Raw genomic sequence first — 17,275 nt, 5'->3', positions numbered from 1 at the left:
GTTTTTGTTTGTCTGTTCGTTGGTTTTGCGGAATAAATAGTTTAATCTTACGCAGCTTACGCAGCGGGACTTGTTTCTCCTGCTCTCGAGTAACCGGAAAACCGTATAGATCGGGCACGATTTTTATTTTTAACAAGTTTGCGTTGTATTTGAATAAACCGACGGGACATGTTTCCGACTAATTACAGGATATAAGTGACAGCGGGATCAAGTCGTCTGGGTCCCGCTTCCTTCCTTCCTTTGACGCTGTGATGTGGCTTGATTTGGTTGCCAAATGGCAAACCTGATGTCCTCCTTAAAGTTATGTTTGCTAAAAATGTTCCACCTGTGCACACTGTATGATGACTGTGGCACATTTGCGTCTTCCTTATTTCGCTGGAGGAGCAGCGTCCTCACTGCACCCCGATTAGTAAGTTTAACCACGCCGCCCTGTCACTTCAGCCTTCACTTCTGAGAACGGTTTGCGCCGTGCGTAACTATTCAGCGCTAATTGTTAAAATGATTGCACTTATGCGTGAAGCGCATGGTGGTTAAGTAATTTTCAACCTGTAGGTTAGAGTTTATGATTGCTGCATGCACACCTTCGTAAATGGACGGTGTTTCCGTTTGAGTTGTAGTTTAAAGAGTAAAACTACTTTACTCAGTGAGAATGGTGATGCTTGCAGAATTACACGGCTTGATGTTGAGGCCATATTTTATCCACCTCGCCAGGCTGACACAAATCACTAGTAGGTAAATTAAGCCCAGGTTATTAAGGTGCAGTGTAGGACAGCGTGTCACTGTATTTCTTTATGTGTGCATATGTCAGTGGCTCTTCGTTTGTTTTCTGGTAATTGATATGCTCTTTTATCTGCCGTTTTTCCATGTACTGCAGGTTATTCATCAGCCTGCTTTATGTGCGCTGCAGGTCCACTTCGAGCTCCGTCTGTGAGCCTTGACACTGTAATCTCTGACCTATGACCTGGCTGATTGAAAACTGTAGGCTACAAGCAGAAGACTAAATGCACAGTTTAACATCACCATTACTTTTGGCAAATCAGTGAATTTCTATTTAATTTTGGCATTTTACCAATCTGTCATTTTTATTCCCGCCATGAAAGATTTGAGCCTCCAAATCTATACCGGCAGGTCCTCATCTGAGCACAAGCAACTGCTTTATACAAAATTTTAACATTTCATCTAAATTGAAGCCCGTTTACATTGTTAGAAACCATGACTATATCTTGATGTTAGGAAGTCTGCTGCATGAAATGGAAAGCATTTAGTTTGGGTATCTGCGTGCTGCGCCTGTTGGCTAAACTAAACATAGGAAGGTTTAAACTAAATCTCATCTCCAGGCTGTGTAACTGAACCCTGTGCATTTCAGGTTTTTGACTAATCTCAGACTCACTCTGCTTGGCAGTTTAAGCCCATATTAATGACTAAATCAGATTAAAAAATAAATAAATCAAAGGACATGAAACATGTCAATATGGATATACCAGGGTGTGTACGTGTATGTCCATGCATAAGGGACGTCTTTGAAGTTTCGCAGACTAAGGCTGGGCATGTCTGCCACAGTTAATCTCATTCTGAGCAGTTTCCTTTATTCTTTTTTTTTAATGAAGTTATACAGTAAGTTGTGCTGTGTGGTTGGACACCTTCCATCTTTTCTTCATGCACTGATATTGCAGCAGTTTGAGGTGTGCTCCTCTGTTATCAGAAGTAGAAAATAAAATAAACATTTTATTTATTTTATTTATATGTATCAAATCTGTTGAAAAAACTGAAATATTTCTGGTATTCCTTGGCGATGGAGAGCTCCTTGTTTATTCCTCTCATAATTTTTACGAATGTTAGGGCATGTAGCAGTAGATTAGTATATGTTTCAAATGCACTTTAATAAAGGTGTCATTTGTCAGAGAGTTTTGAATAAACTCGAGCATTCATAAAAACAAGCTATGGCACACAAATGTGGGGAAACAAGCATGAGTACTGGCTTGTTGCATCACACCACAGAACATTTGGCACCAGTAGGGAGCGCTAGTTTTCTGATGCTAGCCACGCGGGGCTTTGAGCTGTGTGAGGTTTAGGCTACGTTCACACTGCAGGCGAAAGCGCATCAAATCCGATTTTTTTGACCCTATGCGACCCATATCTGATCATGCTATGACAGTGTGAACGGCGCAAATCCGATATTTTCAAATCCGATCTGGGTCACTTTCGTATGTGGTACTGAATCCGATACATATCCGATGTTTTAGAAAGCGACTGCTGTTTGAACGGTCAAGTTGCATTAAATCCGTCTTTTACGTCACCGACACAAGACTGAAGCCAATTATCAGCGCCGGAGAAGCACCCGATACGACATCGCGAACGCTTCCTGGCCATCCAGCGTAGATGTCAGTGAAACTGTTGGGAAGACAACGTAAACATTTTATTTGTACTGTTTAATCTGCAGATTCTGACAGAAATCTGCAGCTATTCTTTGAAGCACCGCTCTTCTCTTAAACAGCAATAAGGATAATTATTAGGTTATTTACATTATTATGTAAATAACAAAACAACTTAAAGCAAAAATTGGGAAACGTGAAGTCCGAAGTCTTTATATTAAGGGCCATCAGTCAAACAATACTGTTGCTCTGGGTCTAAACAGAGCGCGTTGTGTGTGACATCTTCTTTTGCGCATGCGGGCCGCTTTGAGCGTTCACACTAGAGCACGTTTGCTGTCGCATTTTATTTGTAGTGTGAACAAGCAGTAAAAAAAATCGGATTTGATCAAAAAATCGGAATTGAGCATTAAGACCTGCAGTGTGAACGTAGCCTTAGAGAGACATTGGCTACGTTCACACTGCAGGTCTTAATGCTCAATTCCGATTTTTTGATCAAATCCGATTTTTTTGTCTCCTCGTTCACACTACAAATAAAATGCGACAGCAAACGCGCTCTAGTGTGAACGCTCAAAGCGGCCCGCATGCGCAAAAGAAGATGTCACACACAACGCGCTCTGTTTAGACCAAGAACAAACAGTATTGTTTGACTGATGGCCGTTAATATAAAGACTTCGGACTTTACGTTTCCCAATTTTTGCTTTAAGTTATTTTGTTATTTACATAATAATGTAAATAACCTAATAATGATCCTTATTGCTGTTTAAGAGAGGAGCGGTGCTTCAAAGGATAGCTGCAGATTTCTGTCAGAATCTGCAGATTATACAGTACAAATAAAATGTTTACGTTGTCTTCCCAACAGTTTCACTGACATCTACACTGGATGGCCAGGAAGCGTTCGCGATGTCTTCTCGGGCGCTGATAATTGGCTTCAGTCTTGTGTCGGTGACGTAAAAGGCGGATTTAATGCGACTTGACCGTTCAAACAGCAGTCGCTTTCTAAAACATCGGATATGTATCGGATTCAGTACCACATACGAAAGTGACCCAGATCGGATTTGAAAATATCGGATTTGCGCCGTTCACACTGTCATAGCATGATCGGATATGGGTCGCATAGGGTCAAAAAAATCGGATTTGATGCGCTTTCGCCTGCAGTGTGAACGTAGCCATTGTGTATCTGGTCTCCTGTGCCCTTCCTGACACACTAAGGAATTTAGCTTTTTATTGTTAATTCAGCAGAAAGATTGAAAGATTAAAGCCAAATATTCAGACAGCTAACATTTCGACAAGTCATCTTGTCAGCTCCAGATAAGATAAGATAAGATAAGATAGAACTTTATTAATCCCTCGGGTGGGTTCCTCTGGGAAATTCGATTTCCAAAAAAGCACAGCACCGACAGAAGTTACAGAGTTATACACACACACATATATATAAATACAGAGACAATATAAATAAAATATACGAAGGGGATAAATAGAATAAATAGGAATAAAAATAAAAATACAAGTGAATTGCACATTTCAAGTATTGAGTCTATTGCACCATTGACTATTTACAAAAGTATTGCACAAAAGGTATTGCACAGTAGCTCCCTGCTCCTCCAAAGATCCCTGCGATGTTTTACAGTCTCCTCCTGTATACTGACTGTGTTGTTTGCCCAGATTAAACATTTCAATCCAAATAAAGTGACACAAGGCAGGTGAAGAGGCACTGGAGTATTTCAGCACCAGGATAATTTAGACGCACACATGGTTTGGCTTTTGGAGCCAAGTCCAGCACAGGCTGTAAATCCAAAGGCCCACAGCTCACATAATCCAGGCTCAGTTTCCTTCTACTTTATTGTTGTGGCCTCTGGCCTGCTGAGGACCAGCATGCAATCGAATCCCTCAAGTAAACTAAATTTCTCTATCTCTATCTTTGTTTTTTTTTGTTTTTTTTGATGTGCAGGAAATATAAACTTGAAGGTTCTGACTTGAAGACAAATCACAAAATCGAATGACAGGCCTCTGAATAATTAGATTTACTGTGTCATGTTCCAGAAAGCATGCTGCAGGTAGGCGTTGTAGCAAAGTGGGTGTTAATGTGTCAGAATTACACTCTCCAGTAATCACAGCTGAATGAATTAGTTAACAATGAGATTATATTAGCAGCAGGAAAGGAAACACAAAGCATTAAATTAGAGCCCGCATGCTGGGCTGTGTGAAATCCATTCAATGCATAACGAGGTGTTGCTGCTGTTGCATGACATATTTAGTGCTTTGAGATGCTTATGGCTTTTTAGAAACCGCACCAGACTATATTAAAGTCAACACTAGTTTCCACTGGCTCTTTCACATTCATTAACATCAGCAGCCCAAGGGAATTTATGCCACCTATGAAGATAAAGCATTAAATCACTGAAATTCCCAGGTAGGCTGCCAGTTATGTTAGCTAATGTCTTGTTTAACACATGAGCTGCTCACGCTACTGATGAGTGTCTGTTTGTCAGTGCTGCATATCAAGTCGACCCTATGACTCACATTTTAATCACAGCCCATGCATCACTGCATATCTAGCCACATATTATTTGCTTTGTTGTGAATGACACTCATCACTGCTGAACTTTTGTTTGGCATTTTAACTGAACGTATCTAAATGCTTGCATAGTTTTTCAGATAGTCGTCCTGTCAGGTTTATTTTTTAACTGTTGCGCCATTACATTGATTAGATTTATCGTCAATCATTTCCCACCTGCTCTTCTGTAACACAATCTGAATGCCTTTAAGTTTAGAATAAAGTTCTGTGTGCTGTGGTTTATTTGACAGCAAGAATTAACTAGTTTATGAGCACGCTGGTCTCTGCAGTAACTTGTGATGATTGAGCCACCTAACTCGAGGTTGCATGGGATTGGAGAGGTTTATTTATCTTAAGGATCACATGTTATTGGTGAAAATGAAAATGAATCCGCTTTGGTTGTTATTTTGTTTTTAGGCCCTGTGGGAAATGCTTGAATAATTGACTCTGAGTATAACTGAAATTGCTTCATATCAGAGTATTAGTGGTTAAAGACTGATATTGCAAACATGTTTAATCTCATCATAGCCCAATGAAGTGAAACCTCAATCAGGGGACATTCATAGAACTGAAGGACCAATTTGAAGGTCTTTTGTGAAGAAGATGAAATAGCCAAAAGCAATGTTTTAGCAGACAAAGCTTGCACAGTTCAGCAACTGTGAAAATTAAAGAAGACAGAGCTGATGTTCAGTTGCAAAATGCTCACCCCATATGCACCATCCAGGTCCAAACAGGAGGAATTCAGTACTTCCTAGAATTTAAGCCTTTTTTCAAGAACCAAAAACTGCTGGAGCCAAAAAAGAAATGCTTGTTCTCTCAAAATGATTTTTTCCACCTATAAAAACCATTCAGAACATCAGCAATATTGAAGGGAATGTACAGGAGCTAAACCTACAGCTATTAGATGACTACCAAACCTATGTTTTATTAGCGTGTGAGTGTGTGTGATTTTTCTTTGTTTGCAAAGTGCTATATTTTGCTCTACAGCTCTGTGTAATTATGGTCTTAAATGGTGACTTTGCCCTTGTTGAAAAAGATTTGTAAAGCAACACCATAAAAGCAACGCTGCAAACCTGGATTGATTTACAGGATTTTCTTCTGTCACAGAGCCCAGGCCTCGTGTCTGAGCGTTTGATGTCTTATTTCTGCAGGAACAAGACATTCAGTGTCCTGTCCCAGATTCACCAAAGGCCTTGTTTTTATCCCCTGTCTAACCTAACGCTCCCATGAAGGGCACATGTCTTTGAGTGCAATATTTTGCTAGAAAGGTGCCTGTGTCTATACCTGCTTGAAAATCATTCTTGACTTCAGTGAGGTTTGGGATACAGAACCGCTGAGCTCCTCTCTTCCAGTCATCTTTTATGTGTCAGATGACCTTAAGTATGTTTGTCTTTATGCAAGAGTGTAGAAGACCTTTCACAAGGTGCTCATACAGCCAGCAAGGAGAAAGAAAACATGATTGAAGCAATTCCTGAGAGTTTAAAATCAATGTTTATAGAACTCTGATCCATTAACCACTTCATGCTGAGGTCTGTCAGTTAGGAATTCCTGCAGGCTTTTTCTAACTGATGTGCAAGCCTGAAATGACTGGTTGGATCAGTTCAACGATTTATCAAACCTGGGTTTGGTCTCTATACAAAAGGCGCCGTGACTTGATGTCATGTGAATGCAAACATTATTGGGGAAATTACCGTCACAAGGAAGAGGGTACATGACCAGAGCCAAGCAGATGGGTCTGTTCTGTAGATTGGCAAAATATTTTGAGCAGAAACCATAGGGATCTATTTGTCAGAAGCAATTAGTAGCAGCAATTAGTAGCAGCCCTTTTTCATTTTCCCTCTTTAAAAGTCCAAAAATCTGTCTCAAATGATCCCTTATTTGCTGTTTAGTATAATGTACTGGACTGGTAAGTGTAGACTTGATGCACTGTGTGTGGCCTTGCAGGATTTATTAGTCTCAGAACTTTATTTCTCAACGAGAAGTTGAGTTTAAACAACTGCTTGGAGAGACATTTCTGCATCTCATTTTCTTATTTTAATGACTGCATGACTAATTTATAAACACAACCAATAAAGAGCAAGACAAAAGGTAAACAGTTGCAGCTTCCCAAAGTGGATTTTATGGTTTTTGCTGTGCTTTATGTCATTAAATATGTCAAAGATTTGGTTTTGGAGTGTTTGGAGCAGAGAAATTGCAATTGAAATTTGAAAGTATTCCACAAAGTTTTAAAACAGCAATCGATTTCTTTTGAAATATTAATAAATGATGGAAGCTTCTGCTCTCACCACCACAGACTCTGTAATTCTGTTGAAATGTATGCCTGTTCCCACAGGGCAAAGTGTTTCAGAGTGGTTTCTTCTTTAGCCAAGAGACATACGTGCACAGTGTGAATCAGCTATGGACCCACAGTGCTTCTTAATAAAGGAACCTCTCCTTTCTTCACCTTCTTTAATCTGCTTGTTACAGTCTACAGTCAGGCAAAGTCAAAATCTGGTTGAGCTGGCGCTTTAAAGGTTTACATTTAGGGATTAAGGTTTCTCAAAGAGTATCTATAACATCATTTTAAGTACCTCCATGAGCTTTGGATTTAACTCTTGTGCAATTTCTTTTGAAAGTAGTGAACTCCTGCTGTCAGGTCACAACACCTCACAATTGTGAAGCTTATAATCTGTTGCCTTTAAACTAGAGTTTGTGTGTGGATTTAGTTGTTGCTGCGTCAAAGCAGGATTTTTAGTTAATATGGTTTCTGGGTTGTTTTTTTCTGTTTTGTTTGTTTTTTGTTGTTGTTTTTTTGGAAAAAGCTTTCGCAGAATAAGTGAAAACACATCATCTGTTTTGTGGATTAGTTCATCTTTTCTCTGAAGAAATATCTCATATAATTAACACACTATTCATACTGTGGTTGCACATGTGTGTCCATTCTCTTTTAAGGACCTTCTTTCTTCATTTGAGAATGGCATCTTGCCTTGAACTCTTATAATTCAGTGTCCCTTATGAATACAGGCCCTTCAGATATTTTTACGAGCGCAAATTATCCCATCACTGAGCATCTGTGGTATACATCTGATTCAGAACAGTTGCTAGGGGGTATTAAGATGATGCTGCTTTTTTCCTCCCTCGTGTTTCCAATCCATTAGCTTGCAAGTTGAAGTTTCCACATGATCAGTTAGGACAACTGTCATAGAATTTAAAGTCAGTGTTAGTCATCTGGGCTGTTTAAGAAACATGAATGAAATGTGTGTGGGTTTTGTCATATCCATTTTACTTTAAGGCTGACATGTTCTGTGGTGAACTTAAATTGTGGTTCAGGGAATGTCACTTTCAATTGCTGTCAGCTTTAATGTGACTAGTTTTATGAATTTAATATTACATCCAGAACCCTTTTAAACCCCAAACTATTTGTAAAATTCCCACTTACCAAAGCTCAGTTTCTTTATTCTAAGGACTAAAATTAACAACCTTGAAAATATACAGTGACACCTAACATTTATACTTCTCCCATAAAATACTGTAAGTTGGAGAATAAAGAAATCTTTTGAAGTCAAAAACCAACTGTTACTGATCCTGCCCTAAAGATCTGCAACTTCAACTCTGTTGAATGTAATCTAACATAAATAAAGTATAAAAATGCTGATATCCATTAAGTGGTAGCTTAAATCTTTAATGAATTAATTTGTCCTATCCTTCCTATCCTATCCTTATCCTTCTCTCCTCATCCCATGGGAGATGGATTCTCCTCCCTTAGCCTAATTCTGCCTGTTTTTCCTGTTAAAAGGGAGTTTTTCCTTCTCACTGTCACCAAGTGCTTGCTCATAGAGGGCAATCTGATTGTTTGTTCTTTCTCTGTATTATTGTAGGATCTTTTCCTTACAATATAAGGCGCCTTGAGGCAACTGTTGTAGTGATTTTGGTTATATAAAATGAATTTAACCAAACTTAATACACCCTCAACGGGTTGCGATTTACCAATACATTCAGTCTGGACCAGGTTCAGCAGCCCCCAAGGAAAACAGTAGCAACAAGATATCGATATGGCAAATATTCTGTTTTGAAGTCCAATTTTTAACTTTAATCTTAACTTTAAAGTTGCATTTCTGGTCATTAAGCATGTAAATAAAAATATCTGGTTTCACCTCTTGTTTAGCAAAATGAGATACAGTTGTGCAATCTCCAAGAAAGTTTATAATTTTTCAAGTTTTTGCCGAAATTTATTTCTGCAATTTCTCTATTATCGGGAAATTCTATGTTCGTACAACACAGACCCTTGCCTCCAGCTCATTTGCATTTGTGGTATTTGCCACTAGATTGCCAGTGCGTTAACACTGAAAGATGCATGAGCAGCCCAATGCAGACGCCCAGCCACAAGGAGATCATTTTTTGGCACGTTGTGTTCAGTGGTTAGCAACAAAGCCAAAAGCTAAACTACACTGGAATTTTTTTTAAAAAACAAAAGGAGGCAACATACTTTCCCACTTTCCCAAACAATAAAGTAAGAGTAAACTACAATTGGAAACCTAAATCTTTTGTTAAAAATCTATTTCTTTTAATTGAAGAATTGTATACTGTCTGTAATTCATACTGTCAGCTGAACATTTCTGTCTGTGCAGTTCAGTATGCAACAGAAAATGATTTTTGATGTCTGAGGAGAGAGCATTTGTTATCTTTTAGTCACTGGAAAATATGTCTGTACCTCTATCTCAGTCAGGGTTGAATTCTCTGCTTCACACTGTAATCAAATTATACTTCCTTGTTCCTGTTAGACTGCTTTTTAACAGCATCAAGTACAGGGCGCCCTTCAACGAAGCTGTTGATCTACTTGTCTGAAAGTATCTGAAAGTATATGAATCTGATAAACTGATCTACTATAAACCGGTTACCATAAAACTGACAACTATGGACCACCAATTCACATATTCGAGAATGAATCACAAGTTCAAAATATTATGATTGTTTTTGTTATGAGGAAAATGTTGTACAAATTTAGTCAAGCTTTTGGTGAGAAGGTGTAAAATATATCACCTACATCTGTAAGATGATCTGAAAAAATGCACAGTTGCACAACTCAAGATTCCTTGTTGGCCAGGAAAAATTCCCCTTCTTCAGTAAGTGCATATTAACCAGATCTGTCTAACCCCTTATTTGTTGATAAGCAGCTATATAAAGGGATTGTAAGAGTATCATAAAACACATTTTTTCCCACTCTTTTCCTTTCCAACAAAAACATTGTAGAGTACACAGCACCATTTTATCCTTTTCCTCCCTTTTTGAAATTTTTTTCACAGTAGCAAGATGCGATTTCCTGCTGTACACAAACGGTGCACTATAATTGCAATTAAAAGTATGCATTGTTTAGTTCAACATCTCCTCTATTAAGGATGTAGCATTCAAGGGATGTCCTATTTGGTCAAATAACAAGCTTGTTTTGACATTTAAAATTATAGCTTTGACTGTAAAATAAATAAACAATAAATAAATTGTGTGCTCAGTAAGTTACCATAATGGGAGCCTTAATTCTTCATGCACATGCTCATATGTTTGGACAAGTCTTAGCGACAGTAGTCTGATTTGACCACTGCTCTGTCGTGTCATACAGCAATAAGTCTGGATTGACTTTTGCCCTAAAGATGACATTAACAGCAGACACTTCACTGTCTCCAAAAGACACCTGCAGATTGGCTTCTTCTCTGTATTACCCTTTAATTTCCTAGCAAGATCATTATTTGTGTTTTCATCATTAAAGCCTTTAATCTGCTCCAGATCAATCATACGTTGATGCTATTTGGTTAAAAGGACTGAAACATTTGGTGCTCTCTCATCTCTGAAACCTATTGTTTTACGCAGCAGGGGTTGTCTAATTTCTACCTAAATGTTGGCAAGGTCTGATCTCATTAGACATTTGAATAGGTTTGTTTGTTTCCTGTTTTTCTCAACAACATATGCTTAATGGCACACACACAACAAAACGAATTGTTTTCATCATTTATTAAATGAGCGATTTCTCTGAAAATCTGTCATTAGCTATCACTACTTGTGGCCATAGTAGTTTAATTGATCTCAGCTGCTGGTAATAAATTGGCCTCTGGAGACCACCTTTCTGCGTGACGTTATTGTACGTTTTTAATTAAAAAGTAAGCCATCAGACCTAGTTAACAGATCAAGTAATTTTTATCTTCTAAGCCATTCAAAGTATTTAACTGTTAGCTGTTAGCTGTTTATTTGTAGGGCTACACCAGTCGGTTCAAGCCAACTGGGTTAATAGCCCCATATAACAAATTAGGTTTGTTATAGATCCACATTAAATCAACCTCAATGAAATTCACTGTTTACTCAACAAGTTATGTCTCTTCGTGTATAGGATACAGTTTAATTTTGTGACAAAATAGCTATACTTTTTTTAGCGGATTGTGCACTTGCTATAATCTTTGATATATTTTTCTTTTTCTTTTTAAATTTAATCTTTAAATCGTTCTGCTTCTCATTTCAACAGTGTAGCTGATATGTAATTATAGGAAAAGAGTTTATCTGAATGGGTACTGAGACAAAATTGTAGAGTACTTTGGGCTGTCAAGTTGAACAGGAAGCAAAATATTCCCCGAAACCCAGATGTCTGACAGTTATCATCTCAAGACAAATGTCGCTTGTAAATGTGTCAGACATAGTTGAGGAAATGGTTTTTACGGTTTATACCTTAAGGTAAATTTATAAAATTATTATTTCCATTTGTACAGCAGTTAGAATTTCTCAATCAGTCTCTAAAGTCTTATCTGTTTTTTGAGGTAAAAAAAAAAAAAAAAAACAGAGCTCCAGAATAAAAATTTGACTACACTACTTCCTGATGAGTTGAATCAGGAAGAGAACGAGCTGGTAGTAATTAACATATTCTTTGACAAAAAGAAAAGAAAAAAACACAAAACACATTTAAAGGTTTTTAAAAAATTCCAGGGTATTCATTGGAAACCCTCGGATAACTTGAACCTGAATCAACTCAAGAACATCTAGACAGAAACAGCAGCCTGGTGTTTTCCCTCCCCATCTTTCATCATCTGGTCTGTTTTAATCCTCATTTCAAAACATGGGAACTAATGACTAATGGCAAAATTCAAAACAGTGATGTAGGCAAAAGATTATGAGAAATGTCCATCTATCTGACACAACAGGCTGCATGTTGCCATGGTAGACTAATGTCATGCAAGGTACTGTGCTCTGCTTTTATGAGATTACGTGGATAACAGGGCCACGAGCCCAGCAGTCTGGAGAGCCTGTTCAGCTAATTAGGCATCGGGTTCAAAGTGGTGATGGAAAATCAGACGGGATAATCATTATCTGCATCATTATAATGAAAACAGAAAACAGGCTTTCAGCAGGCCTCAAGAACTGTGATGCACCTGATGATGGAGAACAGGGCTTTATTTTGGAGGCTTGTGAATTAATATTCAATGATTTTGGTTCTGATAATACTACTATTACTACTACTACTTCTGATACTGTTAAAACAAAAAGTGGTTGTAAAGTGTCCGACAGAAAAATGCAATTTTGTGCATGGGAGATACTTTCATCTCCTGTTAGTGCAGCTGTGTCTTCTGTCTGAAAGTCAATCAGAAAGCATCAGGGAAATGTTCAGATGACCGAGTTCAAGTAAGTCAAAGTGCTGTCGGTACTGAAGCCTTGTTGTTTATTGATATGTTTGGCCTGAGCTGTGTTGGGAATTCCGGAGCCTTTCTGGAACTTTTAGAAACAAGATCTGTTTGTTTTTTCGGTGTGTATTATTTTAACAAGATAGTTCCCATATATTTTTATTGTTGAAATTAGACCGCTCACGATAAGATACAGTTGTGTAAAAATATGGTGTATATGCTATGGACTACGTGACAATATGATACTATTACATTTTACATGGATGTCAGATTACACTGATAGTCTTAGGAATGGTTCCACTATCGTGCACTGTAAAAATAACTTTTGGTCAGAGTGCATAAATTACAGTCACTCTCTTTGCAAATTGTACATTTAGAGGACTTAGATTTCCATGACCGTACCGTCTTCAAGTAAAATAGAACTTATTGCAGCAGTATCGTGCACCAACTGATTTCTACACACAGCTTTACAAATTCCCAGTATCTTTATATTATTTTCTTCAAAGTAGCCACATAGTAGCAATAGTTGTTGCAATGTTGTCCCACACAGTTGCTACTTGGTGAAATAAATTGTTTTACAAAACAAGGTTTTAACAGTGAAAATTGTTGAAAAGTGAAGCTAAATCTCAGTGTTGTTCTTGTTGCACAGCATTTCTTCAACAGTGTTTTTTTTTTAACATTGTGTCCTTGCGTAAGTCTGTACCTCCTTCCTGTGTTGCCAACACACAAAAGTAAGTCAACAGCTGTTTTGATCCAACAGCAGAAATTTAAGCAGGTTTGCGTCCGTTGTTATTTTTTGTTTGAAATGTTTAATGGTAGGTCTGCTCTTAAACCTCTGCTGAATAAAAATCAAAATGATAGAGAGTTGTACTATAAATATGAATGGGAATTGTAAACTACAATTTGGGTTCTTTTTTTCTTCTGTCAGCACAGAAGTAACACATGAATGGTTTTCCTAATCCAGGAAGACAGCTCAGCCTTGGAGCAAAGAAACAATTAATTATACTTTGGTAGTAATCCAGATCTAGGAGTCCTACCATTTGATTTTTTTCTTCTTTTTTTTCTTTTTTCCTTTTAACCAATTACATAATCTGATTTTATTGACTCAGGCAATAAAAGAAAACGTTAAATTATGTTTTGTTTTAATACTTAAATTCTGTATTTTCTGGTCACTCTCAAAAGGCCATCATCATATTCTATTTCAAGTATTCAATTTCCATTTTAAGTAAACCTTTTCATAGAATAATATGATGTAAAACTAAAAACCTCTTGGATAGTGATAGGATCTGCATTAATTATACAGAAATGTCAGGTCTCTACCACCATCATAATTGAAGCAGTTGTCCTAGTCCCCTCATCAGCCCAATCTAACCATAAATCTTATGAAGATTTGTTTCAGAAAGACACTTAACTTTCCAGCACCAAGAGGTTAATCGAGTTCTTTAACATGTTACACCCAGTCTAACATTCGTTGATTGGTTGTGCTTAGCTAATTTATTTCATGGGTTATGAATCTGTCTCATAAGGATCCTGGAATGGTGACTACATCCCCACCTGATGTGTTTGCTGATGTTTTGTTTGTTTGTTTTCTTTTTTTTGTTGTATTTATTTATTTATTATTATTTAGTTTTATTTGTTAGTATATTTACATTTGCAAACATTCAGAAATTATAATGTTGATAATAGCAAACCAGTCACAGGAGGTCCACATGTGCACAACAGTTAGCTGTTTACTAGCTTGATAGTGAAATGATAACATGTCTTCTGAATGTCCTTAATGACCAAACATAATTAGCAAATTTTTCTTAATAATCTTTTCACTGACTTAAATTTGATGGGATGCTTTCTAGTCTGTGTGAAGTTTTAGGGGTTTTTTTTATTACAGCATGAGCAACAACTGCACACTTGACACACTGAATCATCTTTTAAAAAAAATGTTTCTATATAGTGAGCATGTCCATTAAGCTATGTAAGCTTAAGCTATGTAAGAAATGTAAACAGATGGATATTGTGGCTTGAAGAGGAATTTTAAGGATTCTAGCCTGCTGAATTCACTATAAGCCTGTAACTCCATACACTCAGGTACTGTAGCAAGTTTCTGCATGTAATCCATACTAAAGAAATTACGGGCAGCCTGGACACTGGACATTAACCTAAAGGAGACAACAGATACACTTGTTTCTCGTTCATGAGCATCACTGTGCACACATTCTGTACAGACGGTATGTTAAAGACAAAAAACAAGAGTATTGGAGTGGTTTGAGATGTTGTGTGATAAACATCAGGTTTTGCTTTGCTGAAAAATCCCAACATTGTACTTTAGTTGTAGATAGGGAACTCTGTTTTTATTATCCCTCATTTGTTATACAAATATGGTTAGAGGTTAAAGATTGAGGCATAACTCATGAATTTAAGTGTCCAACAAACTTGCTTGTTTTTCAACCCCGACTTCCATTTAAAGACAATAGTTGGATGATACAAGCTACAAGGAATTGAATTACATTCCGTCTTTTCCTTTAGCATTTCCTGATGTAGATGGATCATTGTTCCACTGGCTTCCTGTTGTGGCTTATTGTGACTTACATATAGCAACAGGAGGAACACTGGTGGGTTTGAAGATTTGAAAATTACTGATCTCACCCCCAGGCTGGCAGGGAAATGTAGATGGTCCAGGTCTGTGCCGCAGTTAGTTGTTGCAAAATAGTATGATCATCATTAACAATAGAACAAAATCTTGTTATAAAGGTTGCCAGATTAGATGTGGCATAGTTCCCTTTGTGAAACACTTAAAATTTTATCCACCAAACAGCAAGTTCACATTGAAGGTTACTAATGTGTTTTTGGGCTCTCCTTCTTTTTGTCCCCATCTTTACTGAGAGGAGAATTAGGGATCCATTGCATAAGAAGCAGGTCAGCCAAAAGACTGCAAGCTGTCTCTTCATGAGCCTGAGAGTAACTTTAAGAAGCTATGTTTACATTATTGTTCTTACTGCGAGACATATGTTTTTAAGAACAAATATCTCATTTAAATGGCAGCACTCTGTTTCCAATCACTTTAACACTTGGCAAGTAGCAATATTACAAAAAGGGATATTATCCAAAGGATGTAAATTTTAAAAGGTTAACGTTTGGCATCTGATATCTTCTATTTAAGTACACAAATTTAAAATAATTAATCACAGTCGGACCTGATATAAGTATGCTGATACTTGATGGGGTTTTTTGGGTTGTGTGTGTAAAACTTCAAGACTTTTAAAGTAGCTCTTTCTCTCTTTTCTGGCTACCCATATGATCTACCCCGACCTGACAAGACCATAAAAACATTAAAACATGTAAGACAATGACAACAAAAATCCCTTGTCATTGAAAAATAAAAATAACATCTAGTACTGTGTCATTACCCAACTCTGTTCCAGCATGGCAGAGAATCTATTTCTTTTTTCACTTCGCTAGAAGTTAAAGAAGAGCCAGGAACTAAAATACTCTTACAACTAAAGCAACTGCCAGTTAAAACAGAAGGCAAGTGAAAATTGAAAGCAGTCCTCTGAGTAAGAATTCTGTTAGTCATCTTATCAGACTCTTTATTGCATTCTTTAAGACCTTTGCATAGATTTAAGACATAACTTGAATTGGTTTTCCAGAACAAAGACAGTAATTTATCCAACATTGCAGGTGTGACATTACACGTCCTTGTAAAATGCTTTGATGTGTCTCCACCATAAAGACTAGCCAGTAAGAATAGTACTCAACACAGCATTGGCAATACACATTTATTATATGGCTGTAAAATTGTCATATTTCATTGCCAATTGTATTTCTTGGTGACTTCTATAAGAGAAAACACATCTTTGTGCAAGTAATGGCCAAAGGCTTGGGAGGCCGAGTTGTTAAGCATGGAAACACCAACAACTCTAAATCTTGGAAAGTTGCAGGAACAGCTGCAAAACCCACTCTTTTTGTTCTTAATCTGATTTAGTGTGACTTTTTTTGCTTTTGCTTTTTAGGTACAGTGAAACTCTAATCTAATGTCTCACATGAGATTCTGATCATAAATGGCTTTTTATGTTGAAGATGTAACTAATTGCCAAAACATGTTTGTCCCTTCTGACCTGCAGAGTTGGATACACGTCTGTGTCCATTTCCTGCTGTTCATTACGCTTGGGGTGCATTCAGATAGACTTAACGTCAACCCAGTGACCAATGACATCGCTAAACTCTCCACTTTGGTAAGAGAAACACTCCAATTAAATTGTATTTGAGAAATTCTAAACTAAATGTCTATTCTGGTATGTTATACAGGGCAGGCTACCACTGAACAATCTAAAGCTATTATAGCTATTAAAATATAGTCAAATGAACACACAAAGCACAATGCAAAGGCATTAGAACTGTATTCAAACCAGTGGCAGATCTTGAAAGTCTTTGGTCAAACAGCTGCAAACACTGTATTTCTCCAGAGAACCATATTTGATCACTGCCATCACTTAACCGTGTAATGTAAAAACTACCTGTTTATCTTTCTAGAATATATATTTTAAATAACTACTCGTCAACAGAGGAGAAAAAAGAAAGTTAGCACCTGAACAGGAACAGGAACAAAAAAGAAAGCTGTGTAGTTGTTTCACCAAGTCTTTGTGTTCATGGTTTCAATAATAGTAAATTCACAAATTTTCAAACTGAATGAAAATTCATGTTTTTATGATGTTGCCTGCAGT

The 17,275-nt window shown here is 37.3% G+C and overlaps 1 protein-coding gene across 1 annotated transcript in view; it reads left to right on the top strand.

The window, feature by feature from the left end:
* kitlga (kit ligand a) overlaps positions 1 to 17,275 on the top strand; it is a 28,150-nt gene that overhangs the window by 318 nt on the left and 10,557 nt on the right. The window contains exon 2 of the mRNA XM_004564440.4: positions 16,676 to 16,786. Coding sequence (XP_004564497.1) covers positions 16,676 to 16,786 — 111 coding nt within the window. The remainder of the gene's footprint in view (positions 1 to 16,675; positions 16,787 to 17,275) is intronic.

The sequence above is a fragment of the Maylandia zebra genome, linkage group LG7 (assembly GCF_041146795.1).
Source record: "Maylandia zebra isolate NMK-2024a linkage group LG7, Mzebra_GT3a, whole genome shotgun sequence".
Lineage (NCBI taxonomy): Eukaryota > Metazoa > Chordata > Actinopteri > Cichliformes > Cichlidae > Maylandia > Maylandia zebra.
The sequence above is the reverse complement of the archived record's forward strand: the minus strand, read 5'-3'. Positions and strand labels throughout refer to the sequence as shown.